Source organism: Salmo salar, chromosome ssa01 (genome assembly GCF_905237065.1).
Source record: "Salmo salar chromosome ssa01, Ssal_v3.1, whole genome shotgun sequence".
Lineage (NCBI taxonomy): Eukaryota > Metazoa > Chordata > Actinopteri > Salmoniformes > Salmonidae > Salmo > Salmo salar.
The window spans coordinates 158,698,039-158,714,823 of record NC_059442.1 but is presented as its reverse complement, the minus strand read 5'-3'; the positions used below and the strand labels follow the sequence as shown (position 1 = coordinate 158,714,823).

Below are 16,785 nucleotides of genomic sequence, written 5' to 3'. Positions count from 1 at the left end.
CCATATATAATAAGTATATGCATATTCTAGTTACTGGGTAGGATTAGTAACCAGATTAAATCGGGTACATTTTTTTTATCCAGACGTGCAAATGCTGCCCCCTAGACCCAACAGGTTAAATTCATTATCCAAATGGCTTTCCAATGAGGCTGATCAAACCACAAAGGAAAGTCATGATAGAGGTCATAAGTCATACCACCCCTTCAAATAAGTGTTTCTTACTATATTAGACTAATTAAAGAAAAACCATCAAACATTTTCTACATGTTGTATCCCAGGTCCCCAGAACATTCCTTTATCAAAAGAAATCACGTGTTTAATTAAAACTCAGAAAATAAAACTTCTAAAATTCCATGTGTGTGCGTGTCCCTTTAAGATATCATAGCACTAAGAAAAATGGAAATGTCCTTTAAGATATCGTGGCACTAAGACAAATAGAAATCTCACCAAACCCAAAGGAAATAGAACACACCAATCCAAACATAGTATTTTAAAAATATCAACAAATAGTTATACACTATTTGTTGTGTGTGGGTATTTGCAAACCCTAGGTTAAAAACAAACAAAACATTGCCAGGCTCTTTCAACCTGGTAGTTCACGGCCTCTATCTCATTCACTCTCTCCAAGATTATAGCCCCAGGAAACATTCCAGAGACAATGAAACACTAATTTTTACAGAGAAAAAACACAAACACTTGGTCAGCATTCATTTTACTACACCGCTTCAGAAACCCCAAAGTTTTTTTTCTAATTCAGATTTCTCAAACATACAACTATTATATCCCATTTTAAAGATAATCTTCTCGTTAATGTAACCACATTGTCCGATTTCAAAAAGGCTTTACGGCGAAAGCATAACATTAGATTATGTTAGGACAGCGCCTAAACAAGAAAAACCACACAGCCATTTTCCAAGCAAGGAGAGGCGTCACAAAAAACAGAAATACAGCTAAGATGAATCACCAACCTCTGATGATCTTCATCAGATGACACTCCCAGGACTCAATGTTACACAATACATGTATGTTTTGTTCGATAAAGTTCATATTTATATCCATAAACCCCATTTTACATAAATGGAGGATGGCTTTCACTTCAGCAGTAATACATTTATGAACTTCTTTGAGGAAAAGATCATGATCATTAGAAAGCAAATTACAGACTCCTCTTTAAATCTGGGTATTCCTCCAAAGCTCCATTGTCCTGAGTCTACACAACTCTGCCAGGACCTAGGATCAAGGGAGATACTAAAGTGTTTTAGTACTATATCTCTTGACGCAATGATGAAAATAATCATGGCCTCCAAACCCTCAAGCTGCATACTGGACCCTATTCCAACTAAACTACTGAAAGAGCTGCTTCCTGTGCTTGGCCCTCCTATGTTGAACATAATAAACGGCTCTCTATCCACCGGATGTGTACCAAGCTCACTAAAAGTGGCAGTAATAAAGCCTCTCTTGAAAAAGCCGAATCTTGATCCAGAAATTATAAAAAACTATCGGCCTATATCGAATCTTCCATTCCTCTCAAAAAATTTTGAAAAAGCTGTTGCACAGCAACTCACTGCCTTCCTGAAGACAAACAATGTATACGAAACGCTTCAGTCTGGTTTTAGACCCCATCATAGCACTGAGACTGCACTTGTGTAGGTGGTAAATTACCTTTTAATGACGTCAGACCGAGGCTCTGCATCTGTTCTCGTGCTCCTAGATCTTAGTGCCGCTTTTGATACCATCGATCACCACATTCTTTTGGAGAGATTGGAAACCCAAATTGGTCTACATGGACAAGTTCTGGCCTGGTTTAGATCTTATCTGTCGGAAAGATATCAGTTTGTCTCTGTGAATGGTTTGTCCTCTGACAAATCAATTGTAAATTTCGGTGTTCCTCAAGGTTCCGTTTTAGGACCACTATTGTTTTCACTATATATTTTACCTCTTGGGGATGTAATTCGAAAACATAATGTTAAATTTCACTGCTATGCGGACGACACACAGCTGTACATTTCAATGAAACATGGTGAAGCCCCAAAATTGCCCTCGCTAGAAGCCTGTGTTTCAGACATAAAGAAGTGGATGGCTGCAAACTTTCTACTTTTAAACTCGGACAAAACAGAGATGCTTGTTCTAGGTCCCAAGAAACAAAGAGATCTTCTGTTGAATCTGACAATTAATCTGGATGGTTGTACAGTCGTCTCAAATAAAACTGTGAAGGACCTCGGCGTTACTCTGGACCCTGATCTCTCTTTTGAAGAACATATCAAGACTGTTTCAAGGACAGCTTTTTTCCATCTACGTAACATTGCAAAAATCAGACATTTTCTGTCCAAAAATGACGCAGAAAAATTAATCCATGCTTTTGTTACTTCTAGGCTGGACTACTGCAATGCTCTACTTTCCGGCTACCCGGATAAAGCACTAAATAAACTTCAGTTAGTGCTAAATACGGCTGCTAGAATCCTGACTAGAACCAAAAAATGTGATCATATTACTCCAGTGCTAGCCTCCCTACACTGGCTTCCTGTTAAGGCAAGGGCTGATTTCAAGGTTTTACTGCTAACCTACAAAGCATTACATGGGCTTGCTCCTACCTATCTTTCCGATTTGGTCCTGCCGTACATACCTACACGTACGCTACGGTCACAAGACGCAGGCCTCCTAATTGTCCCTAGAATTTCTAAGCAAACGGCTGGAGGTAGGGCTTTCTCCTATAGAGCTCCATTTTTATGGAATGGTCTGCCTACCAATGTGAGAGACGCAGACTCAGTCTCAACCTTTAAGTCTTTACTGAAGACTTATCTCTTCAGTAGGTCCTATGATTAAGTATAGTCTGGCCCAGGAGTGTGAAGGTGAACGGAAAGGCTGGAGCAACGAACCGCCCTTGCTGTCTCTGCCTTGCCGGTTCCCCTCTTTCCACTGGGATTCTCTGCCTCTAACCCTTTTACAGGGGCTGAGTCACTGGCCTACTGGTGTTCTTCCATGCCGTCCATGGGAGGGGTGCGTCACTTGAGTGGGTTGAGTCACTGACGTGGTCTTCCTGTCTGGGTTGGCGCCCCCCCTTGGGTTGTGCCATGGCGGAGATCGTTGTGGGCTATACTCGGCCTTGTCTTAGGACGGTAAGTTGGTGGTTGGAGACATCCCTCTAGTGGTGTGGGGGCTGTGCTTTGGCAAAGTGGGTGGGGTTATATCCTGCCTGTTTGGCCCTGTCCGGGGTATCATCGGATGGGGCCACAGTGTCTTCTGATCCCTCCTGTCTCAGCCTCCAGTATTTATGCTGCAGTAGTTTATGTGTCGGGGGCTAGGGTCAGTCTGTTACATCTGGAGTATTTCTCTTGTCTTATCCGGTGTCCTGTGTGTATTTAAATATGCTCTCTCTAATTCTCTCTTTCTCTCTTTCTGTCTTTCTCTCGGAGGACCTGAGCCCTAGGACCATGCCTCAGGACTACCTGGTATGAGACTTTGCTGTCCCCAGTCCACCTGGCCGTGCTGCTGCTCCAGTTTCAACTGTTCTGCCTGCGGCTATGGAACCCTGACCTGTTCACCGGACGTGCTTGTTGCACCCTCGACAACTACTATGATTATTATTATTTGACCATGCTGGTCATTTATGAACATTTTAACATCTTGACCATGTTCTGTTATAATATCCACCCTGCACAGCCAGAAGAGGACTGGCCACCCCTCATAGCCTGGTTCCTCTCTAGGTTTCTTCCTAGGTTTTTGGCCTTTCTAGGGAGTTTTTCCTAGGGAGTTTTTCCTAGCCACCGTGCTTCTTTCACATGCTTTGCTTGCTGTTTGGGGTTTTAGGCTGGGTTTCTGTACAGCACTTTGAGAATATCAGCTGATGTACGAAGGGCTATATAAAAATAAATTTGATTTGAAATTTGATACATTGGCACGTGATGTTCAGAAAATGTATTCCCACCAAAACTTTCGGTGAATGAGCACATCAATTTACAAAAATACTCATCATAAACGTTGATAAAATTTACAACAGTTATTGAAAGAATTATAGATACACTTCTCCTTAATGCAACCGCTGTGTCAGATTTGAAAATAGCTTTACGGCGAAAGCACATTTTTCAATATTCTGAGTACAAAGCTCAGCCATCAAAGCAAGCTATACAGTTACCCGCCAAGTTCTGGAGTCAACTAAACTCAGAATTAGTATTATAAATCTTCACTTATCTTTGCTGATCTTCGTCGGAATGCACTCCCAGGACTCCCACTTCCACAAGAAATGTTTGTTTTGTTCGATATACTCCATATTTATGTCCAAATACCTCCATTTTGTTCGCGCGTTCAGATCACTAATCCAAAGGCATAACGCGCGAACGCAAAACCAGAGACGAAAAGTCAAATATTTCCATTACCGTTTGTAGAAACATGTCAAACGATGTTTACAATCAATCCTTAGGGTCTTTTTAACATAAATCTTCAATAATATTCCAACCGGACAATAGCGTATTCATTACAGAGGAGAAAGAAGGAGCGGCACGCCTGCGTGAGAGCGCAGTAAACAACTCGTTGGTCCCAGGCTTGAGTCAGCTCCTATTCTCTACCCAGTAACAGTAGAAGCATAAAACAAGGTTCTAAAGACTGTTGACATCTAGTGGAAGCCTTAGGAAGTGCAAAATGACCCCACAGACACTGTAGTTTGAATAGGGATTAGAGAGAAACACTACAAGCCACTTCCTGGTTGGATTTTCTCTCAGGTTTTTGCCTGCCATATGAGTTCTGTTATACTCAAGGAAATCATTCAAACTATTTTAGAAACTTCAGAGTGTTTTCTATCCAAATCTACTAATAATATGTATATCCTACCTTCTGGGCCCGAGTAGCAGGCAGTTTAATTTGGGCATGTTATTCATCTGAATTTCTGAATACTGCCCCCTGTCACCAAGAAGTTAAATAACTGAATCAAAGAAGAGACAGTTACCTAAATCTAATGAATTCTAATAATAAATGGATAGGTAATTGAGATAGAGTTGTGCCCACCTAAAAGAGTTGACTGATGCATTTTATAAATTTTGCGATTTACATGTTATTTTTAAAGTCCTAGAAGGAAAAGTTAAGTTAAGTGTGTTTTCCTGACAGGACTGTTCGCTGTCGTTTTTGTTTATTTTTGTAAAGTGTTCTCTTTTCATTAAATACCAAAGATGAACACATCCTCCGCTGCACCTTGATCTAATTCTGACGACGGCCCTTACAGAATCACCCACCAAAAACGGACCAAGCAGCGGAGGAAGGAGCAGCACAAGGAGGGGATGAAGCAGCGTGCTCGGGAGGTCATGGCATCCTAGACGGTAAAGGACCATGGGCTCAAGCTGGGGATTATCGCCGCCCGCAGTGGGAGATCGAGGCGGCGAGAGCTGAGAGGCGCTGGTATGAGGAAAGGGAGCGCAGCAGACACGAGAGGCAGCCCCCAAAAAATGTTTGGGGGGGCACACGGGGAGATTGGCGGAGTCAGGCGGTAGACCTGAGCCAACTCCCCGTGCTTACCGGAAGCAGCGTGGTACTGGTAAGGCACCGTGTTATGCTGTGAAGCGCACGGTGTCTCCAGTGCGCGTTCATAGCCCGGTGCGCTATAGGCCAGCCCCCCACAAGTGCCATGCGAGTGCAGGCATCGAGCCAGGACGGATTGTGCCAGCTCAGCGCGTCTGGTCTCCAGTGCGCCTTTTCGGTCCAGGTTATCCTGCACCAGCTCTGCGCACTGTGTCTCCAGGGTGCTGGGAGGGCCCAGTTCGCCCAATGCCTGCGCTCCGCCCGTGCCGGGCCAAAGTGGGCATTCAGCCTGGAGTGTGGGTAAAGAGCCTACGTACCAGAACTCCAGTGCTCCCCCACAACCCGGTTTATCCTGTGCCTCCTCCTCGGACCAGGCCTCCAGTGGGTCTCCCCATCCTGGTCAAGCCTGTGCCTCCTCCACGGATCAGGCCTCCAGTGGGTCTCCCCATCCTGGTTAGTCCTGTGCCTCCTCCACGGACCAGGCCTCCAGTGGGTCTCCCCAGACTGGTGAGTCCAGTGCCTGCGCCCAGAGCCAGACCTCCTTCATGTCTCCCCAGCCTGGTGAGTCCTGGGCCAGAGCTGCCCGCCAGTCCGGAGCTGCCAGAGCCGCCCGCCCGCCAGTCCAGAGCCGCCCGCTAGTCCGGAGCCGCCAGAGCCGCCCGCCAGTCCGGAGCCGCCAGAGCCGCCCGCCAGTCCGGAGCCGCCAGATCCGCCCGCCAGTCCGGAGCCGCCAGAGCCGCCCGCCAGTCCGGAGCCGCCAGAGCCGCCCGCCTGTCCGGAGCCGCCAGAGCCGCCCGCCTGTCCGGAGCCGCCAGAGCCACCCGCCTGACCGGGCGGCTCTGCCGCCGGCCTGTCTGGAGCAGCCAGAGCCGCCCGCCTGTCCGGAGCCGCCAGAGCCGCCGCCAGCCCGGTGAGTCCTGTGCCTGCGCCCAGGGCCAGGCCTCTTTCATGTCTCCCCAGCCTGGTGAATCCTGGGTCAGTGCCGCCGGAGCCGCCCGCCAGCCCAGAGCCACCAGGGTCGCCCGCCAGCCAGGCGCACCCAGGGACGCCCGCCAGCCGGGCGCAGCCAGGGTCGCCCACCAGCCGGGCACAACCAGAATCGCCCGCCAGCCGGGCGCAGTAACTGTAACGCCCTGGCCATAGAGAGGGGTTTTTGTTCTTTATTTTGGTTAGGCCAGGGTGTTACATTGGGTGGGCGTTCTATGTTAATTTTTCTATGTTTTTGTATTTCTTTGTTTTGGGCCGTGTGTGGCTCCCAATCAGGCACAGCTGTAGTTCGTTGTTGCTGATTGGGAGTCACACATAAGTAGCCTGTTTTTTCCTTTGGGTTTTTGTGGGTGATTGCCTTCTGTTAGTGTGTTTTCCTGACAGGACTGTTCGCTGTCGTTTTTGTTTATTTTTGTAAAGTGTTTTCTTTTCATTAAATACCAAAGATGAACACATCCTCCGCTGCACCTTGGTCTAATTCTGACGACGGCCCTTACACTAACCAAGTTCCCTAATGCTTTACTTATTGTAGGTGGGGATTTTAAGATTTCTCGAATAATTTAATTGATAGATGGTGTCATGACGTTGGCCTGTGGGTAAGGTTTATGACCCCCCCCCATAAATACCTTACTCCCTTCCCCTCTCTGAATCTACTGAAGGACTTGTATAGCCTGTGTTAAATATAGAGAGTCTGGGAACATCAAACAAATGGGGAAAGGTACCACATATTTTGTTAATAAAACCAGTTGGAAATATGCTTGGGAACGTAATGAGTATGTATGTCAGTTCGGTTGTCATCTGAGACATTATGACTGATGACAGGACGACATAAACTGTATCTGAGAAAGTATACGCCCTCTAGTTATCAGAGTCACATGGAATTGTTATGCAATTGAAATGTTTGATATTGAAAATGTTTGTTAGGAGATGAAATGTAATTTTAGCTTCCGAATGAGAGATTTGGGTTTTCATAAGGAAAGTGTCCTGCTTGATCAGTGGCCCAACCCTGTGAAGAGACAGGGGTTATAAACGATGAAACACCTCCCCCCCCCTCTCCACTATATAATCCTTTGACGAAAAGATAACCACGTTGGTTCCAGTACGGGAGGTCTGCAGCCTCTACGTTAGAAGGACACACATGTCAAGGACAGAACTAAGCCAACCTCGGCGTGAGCTATGGTATGAACTGGTATGAACTTTGAGCTTATTCACTACAGAAGTGCTACTTCCTAGCCGTTGAGTTAGCAGCGGCCGCTGTAACGTGGGCTAGGAAAGGACGGACGACGGAACCAGTCTAACAGACGGACGAAGATACCACCACGTATCCAATTTACCACCAGAGACATTCTTGCGAGGACAGGAAGGTCTGTTGGCCAACCCGGCCAGCATCTACGACCAATCTACCGAGCGCAGCTCAGAGTAAATATTTATTGCATTTTCCTTTTCCAAATGGGCGGTAATTTAGAATGCATAAGATAATGTATTTACGATAGCATAGCTGCTGTTTCTGTGTTCCTAAATCTTCCCGCTCTTTCATTCAAGCCCAACCCCCTTTCCTTTGTGTAACCAGCTTTCATACAGGTTCCGTCCACCAGGACGTTTTCTGTATGACATCATTGTATTCTGTGTATTTGTAATTCTGTGTGATTAGTTAGGTATTTAGTAAATAAATAATTAAACCCAATTTTGTATTGCTGATTCAACTTGTTAGCCAGGGTTCGTGAAGATAGCCAAGAATTTACAACTTTCATTATGAGACTGAAAATAAGACAAGGCTTAACATTGACTGCTATCGATGTAAAATATTACTAAGTATTTTAAGAGTTTATTCAGAAGATAACGGCTCTATAAACGTTCTTCCGTGGTGCCCCGACTTTGTAGTTAATTACATTTACATGATTAGCTTAATCAGGTAATATTAATTACAGAGAAATCGTTTTATAAGTTAGCATGTCATATCACTTAATCCGGCATAGCCAAAGACACGACAATGGCCTCTGGGAAAGTCCACTTCTATGAATACAAGTTTGAGGCAGTTTATGGAAAGGTTTGATATTATAGATATTTGGAGAGTAAAGTTTCCTAATGACAAGTCTTTCACATGGAGTAATAAGGCACGCTCCAGACAATCACACATAGATTTCTGGCTGGTGTCTAAATATTTTGATAAACAGGGTATTTCTGTTAACCTCTCTAGGGTAGGGGGCAGTATTTTCACATCCGGATAAAAAACGTACCCGATTTAATCTGGTTATTACTACTGCCCAGAAACTAGAATATGCATATAATTGTTTGATTTGGATATAAAACACCCTAAAGTTTCTAAAACTGTTTGAATGGTGTCTGTGAGTATAACAGAACTCATATGGCAGGCCAAAACCTGAGAAGATTCTGTACAGGAAGTGCCCTCTCTGACCATTTCTTGGCCTTCTATACCCTCTTTATCGAAAACAGAGGATCTCTGCTGTAACGTGACATTTTCTAAGGCTCCCATAGGCTCTCAGAAGGCGCCAGAACGTTGAATGATGACTCTGCAGTCTCTGGCTGAAAAACAGTAGCGCATTTGGATAGTGGTCGATCTGAGAACAATGAGACGGGTGTGCGCGTGCACGTGAAGAGTCCTTTTTACATTTTCAGTCTTTGAACGAAAAAGACGTCTCCCGGTCGGAATATTATCGCTATTTTACGAGAAAAATCGCATAAAAATGTATTTTAAACAGCGTTTGACATGCTTCGAAGTACGGTAATAGAATATTTTAAAAAATTTTGTCACGACATGCGTCCACGCGTCACCGTTCGGATAGTGTCTTGAACGCAAGAACAAAACAGAGGATATTTGAACATAACTATGGATTATTTTGAACCAAAACAACATTTGTGGATGAAGTAGAAGTCCTGGGAGTGCATTCTGACGAAGAACAGCAAAGGTAATCCAATTTTTCTTATAGTAATTCTGAGTTTAGTGAACGCCAAACTTGGTGGGTGTCAAATTAGCTAGCCCGTGATGGCGAGCTATCTACTCAGAATATTGCAAAATGTGCTTTTGCCGAAAAGCTATTTTAAAATCTGACACCGCGATTGCATAAAGGAGTTCTGTATCTATAATTCTTAAAATAATTGTTATGTTTTTTGTGAACGTTTATCGTGAGTAATTTAGTAAATTCACCGGAAGTTTGCGGGGGGTATGCTAGTTCTGAACGTCACATGCTAATGTAAAAAGCTGGTTTTTGATATAAATATGAACTTGATTGAACAAAACATGCATGTATTGTATAACATAATGTCCTAGGAGTGTCATCTGAAGAAGATCATCAAAGGTTAGTGCTGCATTTAGCTGTGGTTTTGGTTTTTGTGACATTATATGCTAGTTTGAAAAATGGGTGTGTGATTATTTCTGGCTGGGTACTCTCCTGACATAATCTAATGTTTTGCTTTCGTTGTAAAGCCTTTTTGAAATCGGACAATGTGGTTAGATTAACGAGAGTCTTGTCTTTAAAATGGTGTAAAATAGTCATATGTTTGAGAAATTGAAGTAATAGCATTTTTAAGGTTTTTGAATATCGCGCCATTCGATTCCACTGGCTGTTGACGAGGTGGGACGATTTCGTCCCACATACCCTAGAGATTAACATCCTTGCCACTCCCCTTACTGATCATGGAGCTATTTATATTGACATGAAACTTTTTATCACTGATAATGGCCTTGGCAGAGCATCCTACTGGAAGCTTAATAGCTCTATATTAAAACATGAGTTGATCAAGATGGAGATAAACAATATATTACACACTTTTGGAACAAAGCTATAAATGACAATTCATACAGTAATAACTGGGAGATGTTTAAATATGAGGTTGGAAAATATTTAAGAAAATATGAGAGTATTCTTGCCAAGACGAGGAGAGCTGAAGAAGAATGTGTAATTACAAAGATCACCTCTCTTGTTCAAAAGGCTGTTGAAAGTCTTTCAGAGGAGGACAAATCTGTTCTGTTTGAGCTACAAAACAGTTGGATGTGTAAACTGAAAGCAGAGGGAGCCTTTGTCAGATCTAGGAAGAAGTGGCTAAAATAGAGTGAACAAAATTCATCTTGTTTTTTCAGGTTAGAAAAATACCACTCTAAAACGAATACAATTCAACAATTAAATATTAATGGTCTCATCACAGATGATCCCAAATTAATCTCTAACTTTAGTTGCAACTTTTACAGAAATGTATATACTTCTAAGTATTGTGAGGGTTCCTCAACTCTTTTTTTTACTCTCTGGGGGATGTGAAATCAATTGGGGAGGCTGAGAGGGAACAGCGTGATGACCCTATTATAGTTGAAGAGATCATTTATTCTATTGAACACCTTAAAAATAATACGTCTCCTGGGACTGATGGTATATCTGCTGAGTTTTACAAAACCTTTTCTCAACATTTAGCCCTATTTCTGTTGGAGGTCTTTTCTGAAAGCCTTGCAAATAATAGTCTCCCTCCCAGTTTGACTCAAGGTCTGATTATATTAATATCTAAGACCAAGAAAGACTTGCTTCTCCTCGATAATTGGTGCGTCCAATCTGTCTGCTCAATAATGACTACAAAATATTAGCCTCTATATTTGCAAAAAGAATGAAGGCAGTATTGGACTCAATTATAGAAGAGACCCAATCTGGCTTCATGAGGAATAGACATATCTCTAATAATATCCAACTGGTGTTAGGCCTTATTGACTATTCTGATCTAATCCTCGAAGATAGATTTATCGTCTTCTTAGACTTTTATAAAGCCTTCGATACAGTGGAACATGAGTTTCTATTTCTCTCCCTTGAGAAATTTGGTTTTGGGGAATTATTTTGTAGTACTATTAAAACTCTATATGAATGGGAACAGTTCCATTAAATTAAAGCATGGCACTTCTCCTAGATTTGATTTGAAAAGAGGAATCAGGCAAGGTTGCCCAATTTCGCCTTACCTCTTCCTGCTTGCAACCCAACTTCTTACAAGTTCTGTTAAATCCAGCGATATAAAAGGGATCTCTATTGCTGACAGAGATATTATCATAAGTCAGCTTGCAGATGACACTACCCTCTTTTTGAAAGATGCTGACCAGATTACTAGGGCAATCGATGTGATAAATATATTTTCCAAAGCATCTGGTCTTTGCCTAAACCTTAATAAGTGTGAATTGTTTGCTGTTAAAGACTGTGTGATACCCTCTATATGCAATATTCCAATCAAGGGAAAAGTAACATACTTGGGATTACCATATTTAAGGATCAACAGGAAAGATGCTCATTCAATTTCATACCTATTATTTAAAAAAACAAAAAGAAGTTGAACCATTGATTGCAGAGGGATTAATCCTTGAAAGGTTGAGTATTTCTTTCTAAAGCTGAAGGTGTTTCCAGACTTACTTATGCAGCCTAGTCCCTACATGTTGACAACAAAATAGGTAAAGCAGTTGACCAGGTGCTTTTCAACTTCATCTGGAAAAATCGTACACATTATATTAGGAAATCTGTCGTTATGAACTCATACGAATATAGTGGTCTCAATTTTTTAGATTTTCCTACTTTGAATAATATTTGTAAGATAAATTGGGCTAAACATTTCTTAAAGAATCCAACTTCAATTTGGAATCTCATCCCTCATTATATCTTCCCCCGTTTTGGTGGCCTCAATTTTATGTTACTTTGTAACTAAAACATTGATAAGATTCCTACAAAATTATCTGCTTTTCATAGACAAGTATTCTTAGTGTGGTCGTTAATATATAAACATAATTTTTCCCCGCATAGGTATTTCATTTGGAACAATAAGGATATATTGCATAGAAACAAGTTTTTATTTTTTAAGCACTGGTTTAATTATCATATCCTGTTGGTGAGTCAACTTTTTAATGCAGAAGGATTGTTATTCAATTATGAGGATTTTTTTTATGTCGTTACAATATCCCTGTTACACCTAGAGAGTTTGCCATTGTCACGTCCTGACCAGTGAAAGAGGTAATTTGCCATAGTAGTATGGTCAGGGCGTGGCAGGGGGGTTTGTTTTGTATGTATTTTGGGTTTTCTGTTTCTATATGGGTTTGTTCTAGTTGTCTATTTCTATGTGTTGGTTTTCATGTTCGGCCGGGTATGGTTTCCAATCAGAGGCAGGTGTCTTTCGTTGTCTCTGATTGGAAGCCATACTTAGGCAGCCTGTTTATCCTTTGGGGTTGTGGGTAGTTGTTTTCCGTTCTAGTCTAAGTCTAAGGGACTGTGTTGGTCGTTTTTGTTATTTTGTCAAGTGTCTTCATTAAAAGTTTGAAAATGAGCACTATCCACGCTGCGTCTTGGTCTCCATTTCACGACCCCTGTGACAGCCATAGTATTTGATGCTATTCCATCTGGAACTCTCATGTTGTTTAGAGGTGTAGCCAGACCTCACCTTCTTGACCTACCCTCGCTTAATCCAGTTGACTCACCAATAGGAAAAATGGGTTTCTCCTTGCTCCCTCAAAACAACAGATCTATGAGTGCTTTATTTCAAAGGGATATTGTATCCATTCCTTATGTCACAACTTACTGGAATACATTGGTCACTAATATCTGTTGGAAAAAAAGTATGGTTATTACCACACAAATACCTGTTTGTTAACAAGGTCAAATAGGTCTTTTTCAGAATGATCCATAAGTATTACCCTGCGACTCATTACCTGAAGAAACTTAAAAAAGACATTAACATTGACTGTACTTTTTGTGTTGAGCATCCAGAAAAAGTTTAGCATTTATTTTGGCATTGTCTACATGTAAAACAATTATGGAAAGATATTCAGTTTTATAATTGTTAATATTCTTGATGACATTTGTTTTTTTATGAGAGAATGTGCTGCTCGGTTTCCTTAACCATAATAAGGATAAAGAAAAACAATTTTACCTCATAAATCTAATTGTGCTAATGGAAAGATTTCATATTCATAAACGTAAATTCACTAATAAAAAACACTCTTCTGTGTTTCTATAAAGGAATTCGAACAGTACATTAAGACCATTCAACATTCTTCTAATAAGAAAGCTGTTAAAACATTTTTTTAAAGTCAATCATTACCTGAGCGGAAACCAGATTGCATACCCGAGAGAATACTATAGACATCAAGAAAGCCAGTCAGTTGATTATTGACAAGTTTTTCTAACACTTTTGACAAACAGGGCAAAATAGAAATAGGCCTGCCCACCTCCTTGCTTTTTCTGCCCACTATGACAAATGTGTTCCATTTGACAACGACATGCACTGGTCTATCTTGGCTTAGTTATAAAAATCTTTGATGGCATGGTCTAAAATGAAAAACTTCTCCCCCGTGGCACCGGGCCATGCAAAACGAACTCATTCAACGAGTGACAAGAGAAGCGCGACGTCTGAAAGGGGAGGGGTGTTGGAATGCGCATGATGGATAGGTCCAGTAGCCAATCACCATCTTTAAATGTGCATTTGTCAGGCCCACAAGGAAACCGGTGAATTTAAATACATAATGGCTAGTCTCACCATCTCATGACAAAACATCCACATCACAACATAGCCTATTGTATATATTAATGCAATGTTACCATTTTATCAATTTGTTGTTGTTTTTACTACAGAAATAAATCATTTTGTGAGTTTTAACGATTGGCATTTGGTTTAGCCAACGGCAGCAGGTAAAACTGGAGGGACCCTCAGAATGTAACCAATCATGGCGCTACATTGGTAGGTTGGGCGGAGATCTAAGCACAACGAACGTAAGCGTTGTTTGTAGGAAGAAGAAGAAGAAGCCGATTCTGGAAGCCATTACGTTGCGCAGATCAATTGAGTAAATCCTACTATTTTTGCGTACAATACGCACAATTGTATTTTAAAAACAGGAATTTATTCAAATATGGCATCGAATACCAAAAAAAGAAAAATGAATTTTTCAGAGCGGGAGGTCGAAATTATTGTGGAGGAAATAGAGAAACAAAAGCACACACTCGTTAACCACTTCAATGCTGGAGTCACTCACATAGCAAAGAATAACGCGTGGATAGAAATTCTGAAGAAGGTGAACGCTGTAACAACATGCCCAAGAGAGTTGGCTGAAGTCAAGAAGAAGTGGTCGGATATGAAGACCGAGGTGAGGCGCAAAGTGGCCCAGGCTAGGGCGGCAATTGAGGAGACCACTACCGACTGCACTCCGGTTCCCGTCATCCTCACTGCTATGCAGCAGCGTATTTGTAACCTTTTGGGAGAGGCGACTATCATCAGTTTACCTACTGGAGACCCAGATGCTGAGATAACTTTACCTGTTACTATGAGTTCAGCCACCACCGTGACACTCACAGAGAGTACGTTTTTCACATGTTTTTAACCCGACTGTAATGAAATTGGCAAAAAGAGCTAGAGTGAATTACTGTTCGTCAGCGCCAATGTTACACACTAATAGTGTGAAGATATGTTTATAATGTTATTTATGTCGCAATAGCCATTTATTCAGATTGCCACCCAAAATTAAAGGAAAAACATTGCATCAATACATTGCTTAATCTATTCAAAACACTTTTTTTCTTTACAATTTCCTCTCCTGACCTTTTCTTTTTCTGATATGTATAGGCCTTCAGACAGCTTCAGCATCATGCGAGGAGACTAAATTAGATGGTAAGTAGTTTATTCCAAGGTTTCAAATGTTTGGTATTATAATTTATTTTGAATTAATTTCACACTTTACTTGAGGTGAACGACAGGGTGTGCAGGCTTTCCCCCCCTACACAGCACTAATACATTTACATTTCAGTCATTTAACAGATGCTGTTATCCAGAGCAACTTACTGTACTGAGTGCATACGTTTTCATACTTTTTCGGCCTGGTCCCCCATTGGAATCAAACCCACACCCCTAGTGTTGGAAGTACCATGCTCTACCAACAGAGCCACATCAGACTCAGTCTGATTCTCAGGCTGAATCATTCAGCTAATCAAGGGTCTTGATGAATAGTTGAATCAGCCTGAATATCTTCAAGACCAGTAGTGAATAATCCTATACTTACGGGCAAAACCATCTTTCTTTCCACCAGCCGAGACCACATACCACACACTGGAGGAAGGCGGTGTGGTGGAGTACTGCACCACCACTGAAGCCACGCCCACCGTGGTGACCGCTGTGGAGTCGCATCCGGTGGAGATGCTGACGTCAGTGTCGTCTTCTCCGCCACACAGCCAGGCCAAGCCCCAGGAGCTGAAGAGCCGCATCGCCCTTAACTCAGCCCGGCTCCTCCAAGAACAGCGGGTCACCAATGTGCACGTGAGGCAGATTGCCCAGCACCTGGAGGGCCAGAACGAGCTGCTGCAGATGATCCGGAGGTCCCAGGAAGCGCAGGCCTACGCCCAGGAGAGGCAGGCCCAGGCCCTGGAGGGAACCCAGGCAGCCCTGCTGGCCCTGGTTCAGATGATGAGGCCTGCTCTCAAGGACCTAAGGAAGTTCCTGCAGAGCGGGACTGACAACTCCAACAACAGCTCTGGGGCTGCTGCAGAGGGTTCAGAACAGAGGCCCAAGACCCCGCCTCCACAGCCAGCAGACGAAGGCTAATAAAGACTCAGTGTGTGTGTTTGTTTGTTTGTTTGTGTGTGAGAGAGAATGAGAAAGTGTGTGTGTGTGTGCGTGAATGAGAGAGGGTGTATGAAATGCATTTGTGAGCTTGCTCATGTTTGTGAGAGAGAATTGTAATGAGTTGCCTTAGAACAAGCATTTAGGTTTAGGGTTGTAGTTCTAGAAATACATATCTAGATAGAGATAAGTTGCTGTATTGCTTGTAAAATGAAGTTGACATTTTCTGCTATTGATTGGTGTAATTGACCCTAGCCATACTGACTAAAAAGAGTATACTGAATTGTCAAAACCCTTTTTCTTCTTAGTCAGCATGGCTAGATTGACCCAGTTAATATTCCTTATCATATGATTTTGGAATGAAATACTTTTGTTCTTTACAGCCAGTGGGCCATAGTTACATCACCTTTTTACCTCTGTGCAGAATTTGCTCGTTATTTTCAAAATCAATGCAACAAAAATAAACTCTTTAAATGATACCATAAATATTAGCTTTTCCTTTAGTCTTTTTTAACCTCTTCTGTATGTTTTATGGTACTCTACGGCATCCCAAGCAGCGTCCAAAGAGCATGTGCAGAACAGCTGGCTGGAGTGTTTCTGGACATATTCAATCTCCCTTTCCCAGTCTGTTGTCCTCACTTGCTTCAAAATGTCCACCATTGTTCCTGTACCCAAGAAAGCTAGGTAACTGAACTAAATGACTCACTCCATAGCCCT

The 16,785-nt window shown here is 42.3% G+C and overlaps 1 protein-coding gene across 1 annotated transcript; it reads left to right on the top strand.

Moving 5' to 3' along the window:
* The first annotated feature begins 14,225 nt into the window (after nucleotides 1-14,225).
* On the top strand, nucleotides 14,226-16,554 carry LOC106570653 (nuclear apoptosis-inducing factor 1). The gene is made up of 3 exons (XM_014143125.2): nucleotides 14,226-14,813; nucleotides 15,079-15,123; nucleotides 15,539-16,554. The coding sequence occupies exons 1-3, from the start codon at nucleotides 14,369-14,371 to the stop codon at nucleotides 16,048-16,050; spliced, it is 1,002 nt and encodes a 333-aa protein (XP_013998600.1). The 5' UTR covers nucleotides 14,226-14,368; the 3' UTR covers nucleotides 16,051-16,554.
* Nucleotides 16,555-16,785: the final 231 nt, after the last annotated feature.

Bases quoted from the DNA above. Each gene is read 5' to 3' on its own strand.
- LOC106570653 (XM_014143125.2), top strand. From the start codon at position 14,369: ATGGCATCGAATACCAAAAAAAGAAAAATGAATTTTTCAGAGCGGGAG. The intron at 14,814-15,078 runs GTACGTTTTTCA...TGATATGTATAG, and splicing joins CACCGTGACACTCACAGAGA to GCCTTCAGACAGCTTCAGCA. The intron at 15,124-15,538 runs GTAAGTAGTTTA...TCTTTCCACCAG, and splicing joins CGAGGAGACTAAATTAGATG to CCGAGACCACATACCACACA.